The 15,447-nt window shown below is 39.0% G+C and overlaps 1 protein-coding gene across 5 annotated transcripts in view; it reads right to left on the minus strand.

Annotated features, from left to right (window-relative positions):
- LOC127872917 (cyclin-dependent kinase inhibitor 3-like) overlaps positions 1 to 15,447 on the minus strand; it is a 59,973-nt gene that overhangs the window by 4,688 nt on the left and 39,838 nt on the right. For all 5 annotated transcript variants that reach the window (XM_052416452.1, XM_052416453.1, XM_052416451.1 and 2 more), the window contains 2 exons: positions 5,606 to 5,828; positions 192 to 223 (listed from right to left, as the gene is read on the minus strand). In XM_052416452.1, the coding sequence (XP_052272412.1) occupies positions 192 to 223; positions 5,606 to 5,828 (255 nt within the window). The remainder of the gene's footprint in view (positions 1 to 191; positions 224 to 5,605; positions 5,829 to 15,447) is intronic.

The raw sequence follows: 15,447 nt of genomic DNA on the forward strand, positions 1-15,447 counted from the left end.
TTATGAGTTTAACCTTAGAAAATATTAAAATTTCTAAATGCTCATAAGTCTGTAAATCTTAACATAATTTTACAATTTCTAATGACCAGTCAATTATTGAGCAGGCTCAAGATCAGTAGTCAAAACCAACTTGCTGATTGCATTCCACAATATATCTCTTACATGCCTTGAAACATAAATAAAGTACCTACCTAAACAAGATCTTCCTAATCCTCCAAAGCAGCTGAAATAAAAAGGAAGAGCATCTATTAAACAACAGAGCTTGATGGACCTCAAGACTTCATCCGAACTCAAGGGGCATTAATACCCTAATTACTCTAAAACCCCATTTATATCCAAAATAATTATTTTGTGTGACTCTAAATTTTTGGACATACAGGTTTTTGTCCTTTATTAATAACTCTTAATTTTCTGACAGTTTATTTTACAGTGATATTTTACCAGAAGTCCACCTTGTTCTGCTTATTTTGTGACACTTTGATTAAGCGTTTTTACAACCAGATTATGGCCATAAAACCTGGCAGACAAATGCATTAAGGCAAATGACCATTACATTTGCGTTATTGGGTAAAAAAACTATGCTAACTGGTAAAAGATGATGATTTCAACAAAAAGCTTAAAGTAAAACATATATATAAGTAATTTATTCCATACGTGGTATTTTACAAGCATATTCATTGAAACAATTGATACTGTACACATTGCATAGACGGATCTGATCATCAATGCAATATTTTTAGTGTCTATAAATTTTCCAGCACTTGTAGTTTTTGTCTCTAAATTTTCAAACACCTCCATTTGTTAAAAATATTAGTTGTATCTTAAAAGGACTGTCAACCACGACGACGAAGAAACGAAAAGTTGTAAAATACCGTATTTTTTTTACAATTATTAGTTTATATTGATTAAAATATCACGACTGGTATATTACATTACTTGCAAAAAGTTGTTAAGTTTTTATATTTTCAGTATATTCGGTATTAAATTTTACTGGGTATGTCTACCAGGTAACTACCAGTTAACTATAAATGACGCCAGTAGATTGATCATCATTGTCACGTGGTAAACCCAGGAATGCAAATTGTGCATGCGTTGTGAATTGTATATATTTTATATATCAAATGATCAATCTACTTGTGTTATTTATAGTGTGTATATCGTTATGTCACCAATTTAACGATGTACTTTCGATTTCACATCGCAAAATTTTATTACCGAATATACTGAAAATATGAACTTTTATCAAGTAAGGTAATATACCAGTCGTGAAATTTTAATCAATATAAACTAATAATAACAAGATGTGTTTGTGAAACACAATGTCCCCCTATACGATGTTTGACCTTGTAGGATGACCTTGACCTTGTGAAGGATGACCTTGACCTTTCACCACTCAAAATGTGCAGCTCCATGAGATACACATGCATGCCAAATATCAAGTTACTATCTTCAATATTGCAAAAGTATTCATAAAATAAGCGATTTGGGCAACATATATTTGACCTCTGACCTTGAAGGATGACCTTGACCTTGACCTTTCACCACTCAAAATGTGCAGCTCCATGAGATGCACATGCATGCCAAATATCAAGTTGCTATCTTCAATATTGCAAAAGTATTTATAAAATAAGCGATTTGGGCCACATATATTTGACCTCTGACCTTGAAGGATGACCTTGACCTTGACCTTTCACCACTCAAAATGTGCAGCTCCATGAGATACACATGCATGCCAAATATCAAGTTGCTATCTTCAATATTGCAAAAGTATTCATAAAATGAGCGATTTTGGCCACATATATTTGACCTCTGACCTTGAAGGATGACCTTGACCTTTCACCACTCAAAATGTGCAGCTTCATGAGATACACATGCATGCCAAATATGAAGTTGCTATCTTCAATGTAGCAAAAGTTATTGCAAAATGTTAAAGTTGGCGCAAACAGACCAACAGACCAACAGACAGACAGGGCAAAAACAATATGTCCCCCACTACTATAGTGGGGGACATAAAAAAAAACAACAACAGTATTTTAGAACTTTTATTTTTTCATCATTCGTGGTTGACAGTCCCTTTAATTTTGGACACGTACTTTTAAAATTATTTTGTAGATTCCGAAAAACTTGAGTAATTACGGTAGTTGAAGACTTGACCTGGTCACTCATTTGTTTAACCAAATTGATCCAAAGTAAACAAGAGCACCGCCTTGCGGGTGCAGACCGCTCATCTATTTTCTTTTTAAAGGTGAAGGGACTCTCATTTTCAATCACAAAGGAAGGAGGGGTGGAGTGAAGAGGGGTGTATAGTGTGGGGGCGTGGACATTTATTACATTATCTTCCCAAAATGCGAAAAAAAAATAATAAAAAAATTCGGGGGGTGGGGGGGGGGGGGGGGGGGGGGGGGGGGGGGGGAGATTCTTGGGTGCGATGGTTGGACGGTATTTCAAACATAAAATAATAAAAATAAATATTTGTGTTTTTTAACCGTTTCAAAAAAAAAAAAATTGGGGGGGGGGGGTGGGGGTATAGTGTGAGGGTGTGGTGGTCATTTGTGAGATGATCTTAAAAAAAAAAAAAAAAAAAAAAAAAAAAATTAGGGGGGGAATTCGGGGGGAGGGGGGGGGGGGTATTCTTGGGTGCAATGGTTGGACGGTATTTCAAACATAAAATAATAAAAATGAATATTTGTTTTTTAACCGTTTAAAAAAAAAATTGGGGGGGGGGGTGGGGTGGGGGGGGGGGTATAGTACAGTGTGAGGTGGTCATTTGTGGGATGATCTTAAAAAAACAAAAAACAAGATGTGTTTGTGAAACACAATGTCCCCCTATATGACGTTTGACCTTGAAGGATGACCTTGACCCTTCACCACTCAAAATGTGCAGCTCCATGAGATACACATGCATGTCAAATATAAAATTGCTAGCTTCAATATTGCAGAAGTTACATTACATGAGCAATTTTGACTCATATATTTGACCTAGAAGGATGACCTTGACCTTTCACCACTCAAAATGTGCAGCTCCATGAGATACACCTGCATGCCAAATATCAAGTTGCTATCTTCAATATTGCAAAAGTATTCATAAAATAAGCGATTTGGGCCACATATATTTGACCTCTGACCTTGAAGGATGACCTTGACCTTTCACCACTCAAAATGTGCAGCTCCATAAGTTACACATGCATGCCAAATATCAAGTTGCTATTTCAATATTGCAAAAGTATTCATAAAATAAGCGATTTGGGCCACATATATTTGACCTCTGACCTTGAAGGATGACCTTGACCTTTCACCACTCAAAATGTGCAGCTCCATGAGATACACATGCATGCCAAATATCAAGTTGCTATCTTCAATATTGCAAAAGTATTCATAAAATGAGCGATTTTGGCCACATATATTTGACCTCTGACCTTGAAGAATGACCTTGACCTTTCACCACTCAAAATGTGCAGCTCCATGAGATACACATGCATGCCAAATATCAAGTTGGCACAAACCAACCAACAGACAGGACAAAAACAATATGTCCCCAATGAAAAAAAAAATTTAGGGGGGGGGGGGGATTCGGGGGGGGGGGGTATAGTATAGTGTGAGGGTGTGGTGGTCATTTGTGAGATGAACTTAAAAAAAAAAAAATCGGGGGGGGGGGGGGGGAATTCGGGGGGGGGGGGGGGGGGAGGGGAGGTATTCTTGGGTGCGATGGTCGGATGGTATTTCAAACATAAAATAATAAAAATAAATATTTGTGTTTTTTAACCATTTCAAAAAAAACAATTTGGGGGGGGGGGTGGGGTGGGGGGGGGGGGGTATAGTATAGTGTGAGGGTGTGGTGGTCATTTGTGAGATGATTCGGGGGTGGGGAGGGGGGAGGGCACGGGGGATGGTTTGGGTGGAGTCTATTGTGGTATGTCAGGTAAGAGTAGTTTTGTCAAAGTTTCAATCAAATCTAATCATAAATAAAGTTATGGCATTTTTAGCAAAATTTAATAATTTGACCTTGAGAGTCAAGGTCATTCAAAGGTCAAGGTAAAATTCAACTTGCAAGGTACAGTAACCTCATGATAGCATGAAAGTATTTGAAGTTTGAAAGCAATAGCCTTGATACTTTAGAAGTAAAGTGGATCAAAACACAAAATTTAACCATATATTCAAAGTTACTAAGTCAAAAAAAGGGCCATAGTTCCGTAAAAATGACAACCAGAGTTATGCAACTTGTCCTTTTACTGTACCCTTATGATAGTTTGCGAGTGTTCCAAGTATGAAAGCAATATCTATGATACTTTAGGGGTAAAGTGGACCAAAACACAAAACTTAACCAAATTTTCAATTTTCTAAGTATTAAGGGCCCATAATTCCGTCCAAATGCCAGTCAGAGTTACATAACTTTGCCTGCACAGTCCCCTTATGATAGTTAATAAGTGTTGCAAGTATGAAAGCAATAGCTTTGATACTGTAGGAATAATGTGGACCTAAACACAAAACTTAACCAAATTTTCAATTTTCTAAGTATAAAAAGGGCACATAATTCTGTCAAAATACCAGTCAGAGTTACATAACTTTGCCTGCACAGTCCTCTTATGATAGTTAGTAAGTGTTGCAAGTATGAAAGCATTAGCTTTGATACTTAAGGAATAAAATGGACCTAAACACAAAACTTAACCAAAATTTTCAATTTTCTAAGTATAAAAAGGGCACATAATTCTGTCAAAATGCATGCCAGAGTTATCTAACTTTGCCTGCCCAGTCCCCTCATGATAGTAAGTAAGTGTACCAAGTTTGAATGCAATAGCATTGATACTTTCTGAGAAAAATGGACCTAAACGCAAAACTTAACCGGACACCAACACCGACGCCAAAGTGATGACAATAGCTCATATTTTTTTTTCAAAAAATAGATGAGCTAATAAAATGCACAATGTATCACATGTGTTGAACAGAAAAAAACAAACAAACAAAAACATGTAAGTATATAAACAACTTCCAGTTGACTTCTTAAGAGAATGCACACAGTTTAGTAAACAAACCATATGGGTAACTTACGTCAACAAAACATGTTTTGCAAGTTGCCTTTGCATCAGAACCTTCGCGAAACCGAAATTTTCCCACACTTTTGATTTTAATTTTAACGATGCGTCTTTTGGCGTAGTTGAAAAAGCCATTTTACCGGCTGATGTAATGCTCAGCATGTTATTCATTCATTCATTCATTGGATGCCATATTGGCTATTGACCAATCACAAGACATATTACAAATGACATGAACGTTTAGACGACGAATTTGGAAAGTAGGGTTTAAAATGCTGATCAATCGGGATTGCAGTGAATCGAATCGAAATTGGCCGTATTGGTATCGAATTGGCGGCGTTGAACCGGTTTTTCGATGCATCAAACCGAATCGTTACAGCTCTAATTGTTAATAAGGCAAATGTTTACGATGCACAACGCACAAAAGGTGATCACAAAAGTTCACCATTAAGCACGTTGTGCTCAGGTGAGCTAAATATGACACAAAAGATTGTCTTTGTTTCTTAGTCAATCCATGAGGAAGTTGAGGTTTCAACATTTCTTGTATTATTATCAAAGAAGGACACCTGACTCACTGTACAAGCGGTTTACTTCCTTTCTTAACCAACATCAGTATCTCATCCACTATCTGTAGCATTGTACGGATGTTCGGTGCTGTGCCATCAAGATATGGGTAATGGTGAACGTCTATGTTGGCTAATTCAAGCTCAGACAGAAGACCTGGAACTCTGTACTTGTTCAGTTCTCCTTTTGTGCACAGACAAAGTACCGAATCTACTCCTTCTGCCTGAAGACATTCTAAACCAATAAAAAACAAGGATATCAGTAAAACGGATGGATGCTCCCCAATGATGCTTTGTCGATATATGGGTTAATTGTGTGGAAAAAAATGAGACCTTGAGAAAATCTAATATTAGCCTCAGTGACCTTGACCCCAGTGACCTCAAACCTCATCAAAAGGTAGAATTCCATGCAAGGTACCTACATGCCAAATATATAAGAGATCAAACATTGAAGGTGCTATGAGAAACTGTAACAAAAGTGTGACGGAAAAATCTATTATTAGCCTTGGTGACCTTGACCTTGACCCCAGTAACCTCAAACATCATCAAAAGGAAGAGGTCCATGCAAGGTATCTACATGCCAAATATGAAAAAGTATTGAACGTGGTATGAGAAACTGTAACAAAAGTGTGACGGAAAAATCTATTATTAGCCTTGGTGACCTTGACCCCAGTGACCTCAAACGTCATCAAAAGGTAGAGGTCCATGCAAGGTACCTACATGCCAAATATGAAAGAGATCGCTGAAGTATTGAAGGTGCTATGAGAAACTGTAACAAAAGTGTGACAGAAAAATCTATTATTAGCCTTGGTGACCTTTACCTTGACCCCAGTGACCTCAAACGTCATCAAAAGGTAGAGGTCAATGCAAAGTATCTACATGCCAAATATGAAAGAGATCGGTAAAGTATTGAAGGTGCTTTGAGAAACTGTAACAAAAGTCTATTTTTCGCCTTGGTGACCTTGACCTTGACCCCAGTGACCTGGTTCTTAGTCACTGCACTTCTCCTACTTGCCATCTGTTTATATTTCAAGTTTCAAGTAAATCCCTTTAGTAGATTTAGAGTTATGCTTGGACAAAAATTTACTTTGAAATAAGAAACCGTCAGAGACGGGTGATGCTCCCCAAAGGTTTGTTTTGTCACAATATTGCACTATATATTCAGATAAAAGGAAACGTCTTGAGGGGAATAACTTTGGACAAAATAATACAATGGATGGTTTAGCAACTTAAAAATTTCAAAGGGCCATAACTCTCTAAATAAATCATCTAACCAGAACCCAGAAATAACATGCGCATCTCCTCAAGGTAGTTAAGGTTCCCATAAAGCTTCATTGAATTCCAGTCAGTAGTTGGGAAGAAATAGCCCGGACAAGAATTGCATTATATGTACAGTTAATGGAAAATTTCAAAGGGCCATAACTCTGAAAAATCATCCGACCAGAACCGGCTGATAATATGCACATCTCCTCTTGGTAGTGAAGCTTCCCATAAAGTTTAATTGAATTCGGGTCATTAATTGCCGAGAAATAGCCCAGAAAAAAATTGTGCACGGATGGACGGACGGACACACGCACGGACAGACGATGCGGCAACTATATGCTCCCCCCAAAAATTTTGGGGGAGCATAATTAAATAAAGGGAGATAATTAAAAAACTAAGGTAGATAGAGTTATGGTTCTTAGTCACTGCACTTCTCCTACTTGCCATCTGTTTATATTTTAAGTTTCAAGTAAATCCCTTCTGTAGATTAAGAGTTATGCTCCGGACAAGAATTTAGTACGGAAGTGCGGAAGGACAAACTGGCAACTATATGCTCCCCTTATATACGGGGAGCATAACAACCAGTTAGCTGTTAGCTGTGTGTACCAATGTTAATTTGTTTATCGTAACTAAATAAAAGAAAATCTTATTTCAACTTTAGAAACCTTTATGTCAGAACCTTAGACCCACAGTGTTTCCTTCTGGCATGCTATAGGATTACGAGCCTTCATGGCCATAAAATGCTTTCCTGAGTTCCAATTTTTAAATAGGCCTATAATATGGTCAAGGCCAGCAATTTGTCTCAGTTTCATGGTATTTAAGTCACAAATGAGTCATATACATTATTTAAAGGTCTTTCTAACGTTTGACCTGGTTCTGTTTTTTTGTTTACCCTATTGGACCCCAATTCTTTCTTGGCCCAGATATGGTAAAGATTATTGCCGAATTTAACCAAGGTTGAGACAAACCTCTGGCCGCTCAAGTGTTTTAAAGCATATGTAACCAAACTTCAATCTTGGTCTTGATTTTTCAGCTTACAGAACAGCCAATGCGGAACAAACGTCTTTCGCGATCCGCGGCGGCAAGGCGCAACGAGTCGATGCCGAGTCGGCCGTTGAAGCGGCGTCAGTATGCGGCGGCAAGTCGCATTTCGCCGCGAAGCTTCGCATCTGTCCGCCGAGACATGCCGAGGCAAGCCGCGATCCGCGACATGACGCTGAGTACATGCACATCTTCAACTCAAAATCTTTTTTAAATGATTAGTTAGTCAAAGAAATTTAAAAGAACAATTATAATAATATTTAAAATCATAATTTAATTTGCGCGGATTCAAAATAGATAAACTAGTTAATAAACAAGGGACAAAATTGTCACAAAACCAGGTTTTCATTGTGAAAAAAAAATCTGATAAAGGGAGAAAACTCAAACTGAACTTTTGAAATGAACAAACAAAATTAACCCCCTTTGTAAGTTTGTTTTTAAAAAAAATCTATTTTTAGTCGTGGCGACCTTGACATTGGAGATATTGACGTGATTCTTTCGTGCGACACACCGTCCCATGATGGTGAACAAATGTGGCAAATGATTTTAAAATCTCACAATAAATGACATAGTTATGGCCAGTACAAGCTCATTTATGGCCATTTTTGACCTTTGAACTCAAAGTGTGACCTTGACCTTGGAGATATCGACGTAATTATTTCGCGCGACACACCGTCCAATGATGGTGAACAAATGTGCCAAATGATTTTAAAATCTGACAATGAACGACATAGTTATGGCCCGGACAAGCTTGTTCCGCCCGCCCGCCAGCCCGCCCGCATTCGCCAATCTAATAACCAGTTTTTTCCTTCGGAAAACCTGGTTAAAAACCTGGTTAAAAAGCATGCTGTTGTTTTGTTTTTAGTGATTGCATTCCCATTTCTAAAGAAATTTCTTTCATCCAGATAGAAATAATAATTATTTTAAAAGAATGCAAATTAAAACAAGAGCACCGCCTTGCGGGTGCAGACCGCTCATCTATTTTCTTTTTAAAGGTGAAGGGACTCTCATTTTCAATCACAAAGGAGGGAGGAGTGGAGTGAAGAGGGGTGTATAGTGTGGGGTTGTGGACATTTATTACATTATCTTCCAAAAAAGCGAAAAAAAAAAAAAAATCGGGGGGGGGGGGGGGGGGGGGGGGAGGGGGGGTTGGGTGCGATGGTTGGACGGTATTTCAAACATAACCGTTTAAAAAAAAAAATTGGGGGGGGGGGGGTATAGTGTGAGGGTGTGGTGATAATTTGTGAGATGATCTTAAAAAAAAAAAAAAAAAAAAAAAAAAAAAAAAAAAAAAAAAAAATTGGGGGGGGGGGGGGGTGGGGTGGGGGGGTGGGGGGGGGGGTATAGTGTGAGGGTGTGGTGGTCATTTGTGAGATGATCTTATATAAAAAAAAAAAAAAAAAAAAAAAAAATTAGGGGGGGGGGAGGGGGGAGGGCACGGGGGAGGGGGGGAGGGCACGGGGGATGGTTTGGGTGAAGTCTATTGTGGTATGTCAGGTAAGAGTAGTTTCATCAAAGTATCAATCAAATCTAATCATAAATAAAGAAGTTATGGCAATTTTAGCAAAATTTAATAATTTGACCTTGAGAGTCAAGGTCATTCAAAGGTCAAAGTAAAATTCAAGTTGCCAGGTACAGTAACCTCATGATAGCATGTAAGTATTTGAAGTTTGAAAGCAATAGCCTTGATACTTCGAGTGGATCGAAACACAAAATTTAACCATATATTAAAAGTTACTAAGTCAAAAAAGGGCCATAATTCCGTAACAATGACAACCAGAGTTATGCAACTTGTCCTTTTACTGTACCCTTATGATAGTTTGTGAGTGTTCCAAGTATGAAAGCAATATCTATGATACTTTAGGGGTAAAGTGGACCAAAACATAAATCTTAACCAAATTTTCAATTTTCTAAGTATAAAGGGCCCATAATTCCGTCCAAATGCCAGTCAGAGTTACATAACTTTGCCTGCACCGTCCCCTTATGATAGTTCATAAATCTTGCAAGTATGAAAGCAATAGCTTTGATACTGTAGGAATAAAGTGGACCTAAACACAAAACTTAATCAAATTTTCAATTTTCTAAGTATAAAAAGGGCACATAATTCTGTCAAAATGCCAGTCAGAGTTACATTACTTTGCCTGCACAGTCCCCTTATGATAGTTAGTAAGTGTTGCAAGTATGAAAGCAATAGCTTTGATGCTTAAGGAATAAAATGGACCTAAACACAAAACTTAACCAAAATTGTCAATTTTCTAAGTATAAAAAGGGCACATAATTCTGTCAAAATGCATGCCAGAGTTATCTAACTTTGCCTGCCCAGTCCCCTCATGATAGTAAGTAAGTGTACCAAGTTTGAATGCAATAGCATTGATACTTACTGAGAAAAGTGGAACTAAACGCAAAACTTAACCAAAATTTTCAATTTTTTAAGTATAAAAAGGGCACATAATTCTGTCAAAATGCACGCCAGAGTTATCTAACTTTGCCTGCCCAGTCCCCTCATGATAGTAAGTAAGTGTACCAAGTTTGAATGCAATAGCATTGATACTTACTGAGAAAAGTGGAACTAAACGCAAAACTTAACCAAAATTTTCAATTTTTTAAGTATAAAAAGGGCACATAATTCTGTCAAAATGCACGACAGAGTTATCTAACTTTGCCTGCCCAGTCCCCTCATGATAGTAAGTAAGTGTACCAAGTTTGAATGCAATAGCATTGATACTTTCTGAGAAAAGTGGACCTAAACGCAAAACTTAACCGGACGCCGACGCCAACGCCAACGCCAACGCCGACGCCGACGCCGACGCCAAGGTGATGACAATAGCTCATAATTTTTTTTCAAAAAATAGATGAGCTAAAAATCGAATTTATAACAACAAAATACGATTATCACGGGCATGTATTAATAAAATTCCAATAATCATTTGCCATTATTATTTTTAGTATCAGCTACAGTACTTTTAGTTACTTTGTGTGCGTTTATTGCGCCGTATGATTATTGTCTTTATATTAAACAATCAACAAACATATTTGTTTTGGGTTTAATTTTTACGACAACATGTATTAGCATATAAGCATATTTAATGTGTCTGGCCAAGTTAGTTTGTTTCCCGCCAGTAGTGTATGTATTTCACACATAAATGTCACATAATTATGTTTTGGCACATACGAGTGATCAAGACTCCAGCAGTTGGTGGATTTATAATTGCTTGTTGTTTTTGCTATTATATTTTAGCTGAGACAATTAGCTGAGACAATTAGCAGTTTGATGCCACATCAATAACCAACACTTAATTGTTGTTTTGTTAATTACATGTATCAGCTTATTATAACTATTGTTTGAGTATGCATATATAAAGTAGTTTCATTTTGTTTATATTATACAGTTGATATAGTATATTCCAGTTTTAAAGCAAATTCCGGTAAATATTTACGATAAAAGTGCTCAAGACACACACACATTCACAATTATCCTTAAGTATCAAATACATTTTGGTCGGGGCGGGTTTTTTTCCCACTGAACACGCATAAATCGCCTGACGTAATGTACATGTTTTTATACAACACAAAATACACCCAAACTTTCCATGCGACGTTGTACATGTCTGCATAATTTTCGCGCACATTTTATGGGGACAAAGGATATTTTAGCACTGTTTATTTGACGCTAGAATTTGTTAATGTTGCATTAGCATTAAAATTCGGAAGCGTGTTTCGGATTTCAAATTTAATAAAGCTCATTTCAGAATCGAACGAAACATTAACATTGTGCGTAATTTATTCAACAATAATTTGTTAAAGCGCATTTACTCCGCGAAAGTACGCGAGGTTAAAACAGACTTAGCGTCGTTGCGCGGATCGATGCCGAGTGCCTTGGCGATACGGCACGTGAACACTCGACACAGCCGCCACGTACTAAATTTCTGGCCATGGCATAGCCGCTGATTATGTTTGTTCCGCGTTGGCTGTACTGTAAATCAAGGTTCCTAAGTTTATCATTATTGTTAAAAAATGTGGTTTCTCAAGTTGAAACAGTTTTTTTTCAAAGTTTTGACCTGTTGAGCAAGCTTTTGTCTCCAATAGACCAAAATTCAAACCTGGCAAAGTTTTGTCAAGATAAACATTTAGACCATTTTTCATCAAGGTTTTGTCATAATTATACAACGGAAGGCTTCTGGAGTGGCAAAGTTTTTCGCTAAGATTTGACCCTTATATAGTTTTTTTACCCGTCTTGACCAAGATCCAAACTTTGCCAAGATATTTTAACAACATGGCCTGAAAGGCCCAAAGTTGCTCACATGATATGCAGAGGAACTGACCTGTTCTGTGCAAGTTACCTCATTAAAAAATGCACTGACCAAGTTTCAAGAAGAGTGAACTATTCATTTAACTTTTAGAGTGCCAACAAGATTTTACTATAGCCATATAAGGATAACTTCCCTGCCCCTCCACTGCCATGTTTTTCAACAGACCAGAACTTTTTTCGAACTAATCAAAGATATCATTAAGAACAAATATTCTGACCAAGTTTGATGAAGACTTGACTATAAATGTGACTTATAGAGTCTAAACAAGTTTTTACTAAAGGCATATAACGAAAAATGCCCCGCCCCCTGGCTACCTGAACTATTTTCAGACCTGTCCAAGATATCATTGGGAAAAATCTTCTGACCAAGTTTCATTAAGATTGGACAATAAATGTGGTCTTTAAAGTATTAAAAAGGTTTTACTATAGCCATTAAAGCAAAGCTGCCCCGCCACCTGGTGGCCATGTTTTTTCAAGCAACCAGAACCATTTTCCAACTCTTGCAAGATGTCATGGTGACAAATCTTCTGACCATGTTTCATTATGATCAGACAATAAATGTGGCCTCTAGAGTGTTAACAAGGTTTTACTTTAGCCATATGAGGAAAAATGTCCCACCCCTGGCGGCTCTGTTTATCAACCATCTGGAATCTTTCCAAGATATCATTGGCACAAATCTGACCAATCTGTTAACAAGTCCAATTCTGACTCCCTACAACAGACAAACGGTGATCACAAAATTTCACCATGAGCCAATTGTGCTCAGGTGAGCTAAAAATAAACCTGGTCAAGATATTGTTAAAATTACTATTCTGACCTAGTTTTGGGCAGACTTGGCAAAGTAATTTTTAAGATGAACATTCTGACCAAGTTTCATCCAGATTTAATCATAAATATAATTTGAATTTGAAACATCCGCTATGTTTTTACCCCAACTTCAGCAAGATTTAAACTTGGCATTGATTTTGTCAAAAAACATATTTGACCAAGTTTCAAAGAGATTGAGTTACATATGTGTCTTCAAGAGAAGTAACATATTTAACCCTGTGAACTAGTTTTTGACCCAACTTAACTAAGATTTTGCCTTGCGATAGATTTTGAAAAGAAAAAAGTCTGACCACGTTTCATAAAGATTGAGGAAAAACTGTGTCCTCTGGAGAGGTAAACAGCCCCATGAAACACAGGCATGCCAGCACTCTGGAGAGGTAAACAGCCCCATGAGACACAGGTATCCAACACTCTGGAGAGGTAAACAGCCCCATGAGACACAGGCATGCCAGCACTCTGGAGAGGTAAACAGCCCCATGAGACACAGGCATGCCAACACTCTGGAGAGGTAAACAGCCACATGAGAAACAATCATGCCAACACTCTGAAGAGGTAAACAGCCCCATGAGACACAGGCATGCCAACACTCTGGAGAGGTTACAAGCCACATGAGACACAGACATGCCTACACTCTGGAGAGGTAAACAGCCCCATGAGACACAGGCATGCCAACACTCTGCAGAGATATACAGCCCCATGAGACACAGTCATGCCAACACTCTGGAGAGGTAAACAGCCACACAAGTAACAATCATGTCAACACTCTGCAGAGGTAACAAGTCGCATGAGACACAGCTATGCCAACACTCTGGAGAGATATACAGCCACACGAGAAACAATCATGCAAAAATTCTGGAGAGGTAAACAGCCTCATTAGACAGAGCAATGCCAGCACTCTGGAGAGGTAAACAGCCCCTTGAGACACAGTCATGCCAACACTCTGGAGAGGTAAACAGCCACATGAGAAGCAATCATGCCAACACTCTGCAGAGGTAACAAGTCGCATGAGACACAGCTATGCCAACAGTCTGGAGAGGTAACAATCTGCATGAGACACAGGCATGTCAACACTCTGGAGAGGTAAACAGCAATAAAAGACATAGTCATGCCAACACTCTGGAGAGGTAAACAGCTGCACAAGACATAGGTGTGCCAACACTCTGTTTTAACAAGCAACAGGAGGCACAAGCATGCAAACACTCTGGAGAGGTAACAAGCCGCATGAGACATAGGCATGCCAACACTCTGGAGAGGTAACTAGCCACATGAGACACATTCATGCCAACACTCCAGAGTTAGCAAGCCACATGAGACACAGGCATGCCAACATTCTGGAGAGGTTAACAGCCGCAGGATACACAGGCATGCCAACAGTCTGGAGAGGTAACAAGCCACCGGAGACACAGGCATGCCAACACTCTGGAGAGGTAAACAGCCATATGTAGAGTTGAATAGCCACATGAGACACAGGCATGCCAACATCCTGTGTTAACAAGCCACAGAAGACAAAGGCATGCTAACACTCTAGAGAGGTAACAAGCCGCATGAGACATAGACATGCCAACACTCGGGAGAGGTAACAAGCCCCATGAGACGCAGTCATGCCAACAGTCTTGAGAGGTAAACAGACCCATGAGGCTCAATCATGCCAACACACTGGAGAGGTTAACAGCCGCAGGAGACACAGGCATGCCAACACTCTGGAGAGGTAAACAGCCACATGAGACACAGGCATGCCAATACTCTGTGTTAACAAGCCACAGGAGGCACAGGCATGCCAACACTCTGGAGAGGTAAAAAGCCACATGAGACATAGACATGCCAACACTCTGTAGAGGTAACAAGCTGCATGAAACACAGGCATGCCAACACTCTAAAGGTAACAAGCAACATGAGACACGGGAATGCCAACACTCTGGCAAGGTAACAAATCACATGAGACACTGGCATGCCAACACTCTGGAGAGGTAACAAGCCGCATATGACATTGGCATGCCAACACTCTAAAGAGGTTACAAGCCGCATGACACACAGGCATGCCAACACTCTGGAGAGGTAACAAGTCTCATGAGACTCTGGCATGCCAACACTCTGGAGAGGTAACAAGTCGCATGAGACACAGGCATGCCAACACTCTGGAGAGGAAACAAGTCGCATGAGATACAGGCATTCCAACAATCTGGAGAGGCTACAAGTTGCATGAGACAGGCATGCCAACACTCTGGAGAGGTAACAAGCCACAGGAGACACAGGCATGCCAACACTCTGGAGAGGTTACAAGCCGCATGACACACAGGCATGCCAACACTCTGGAGAGGTAACAAGTCTCATGAGACACTGGCATGCCAACACTCTGGAGAGGTAACAAGTCGCATGAGACACAGGCATGCCAACACTCTGGAGAGGAAACAAG

The sequence above is a fragment of the Dreissena polymorpha genome, chromosome 3 (genome assembly GCF_020536995.1).
Source record: "Dreissena polymorpha isolate Duluth1 chromosome 3, UMN_Dpol_1.0, whole genome shotgun sequence".
NCBI lineage: Eukaryota > Metazoa > Mollusca > Bivalvia > Myida > Dreissenidae > Dreissena > Dreissena polymorpha.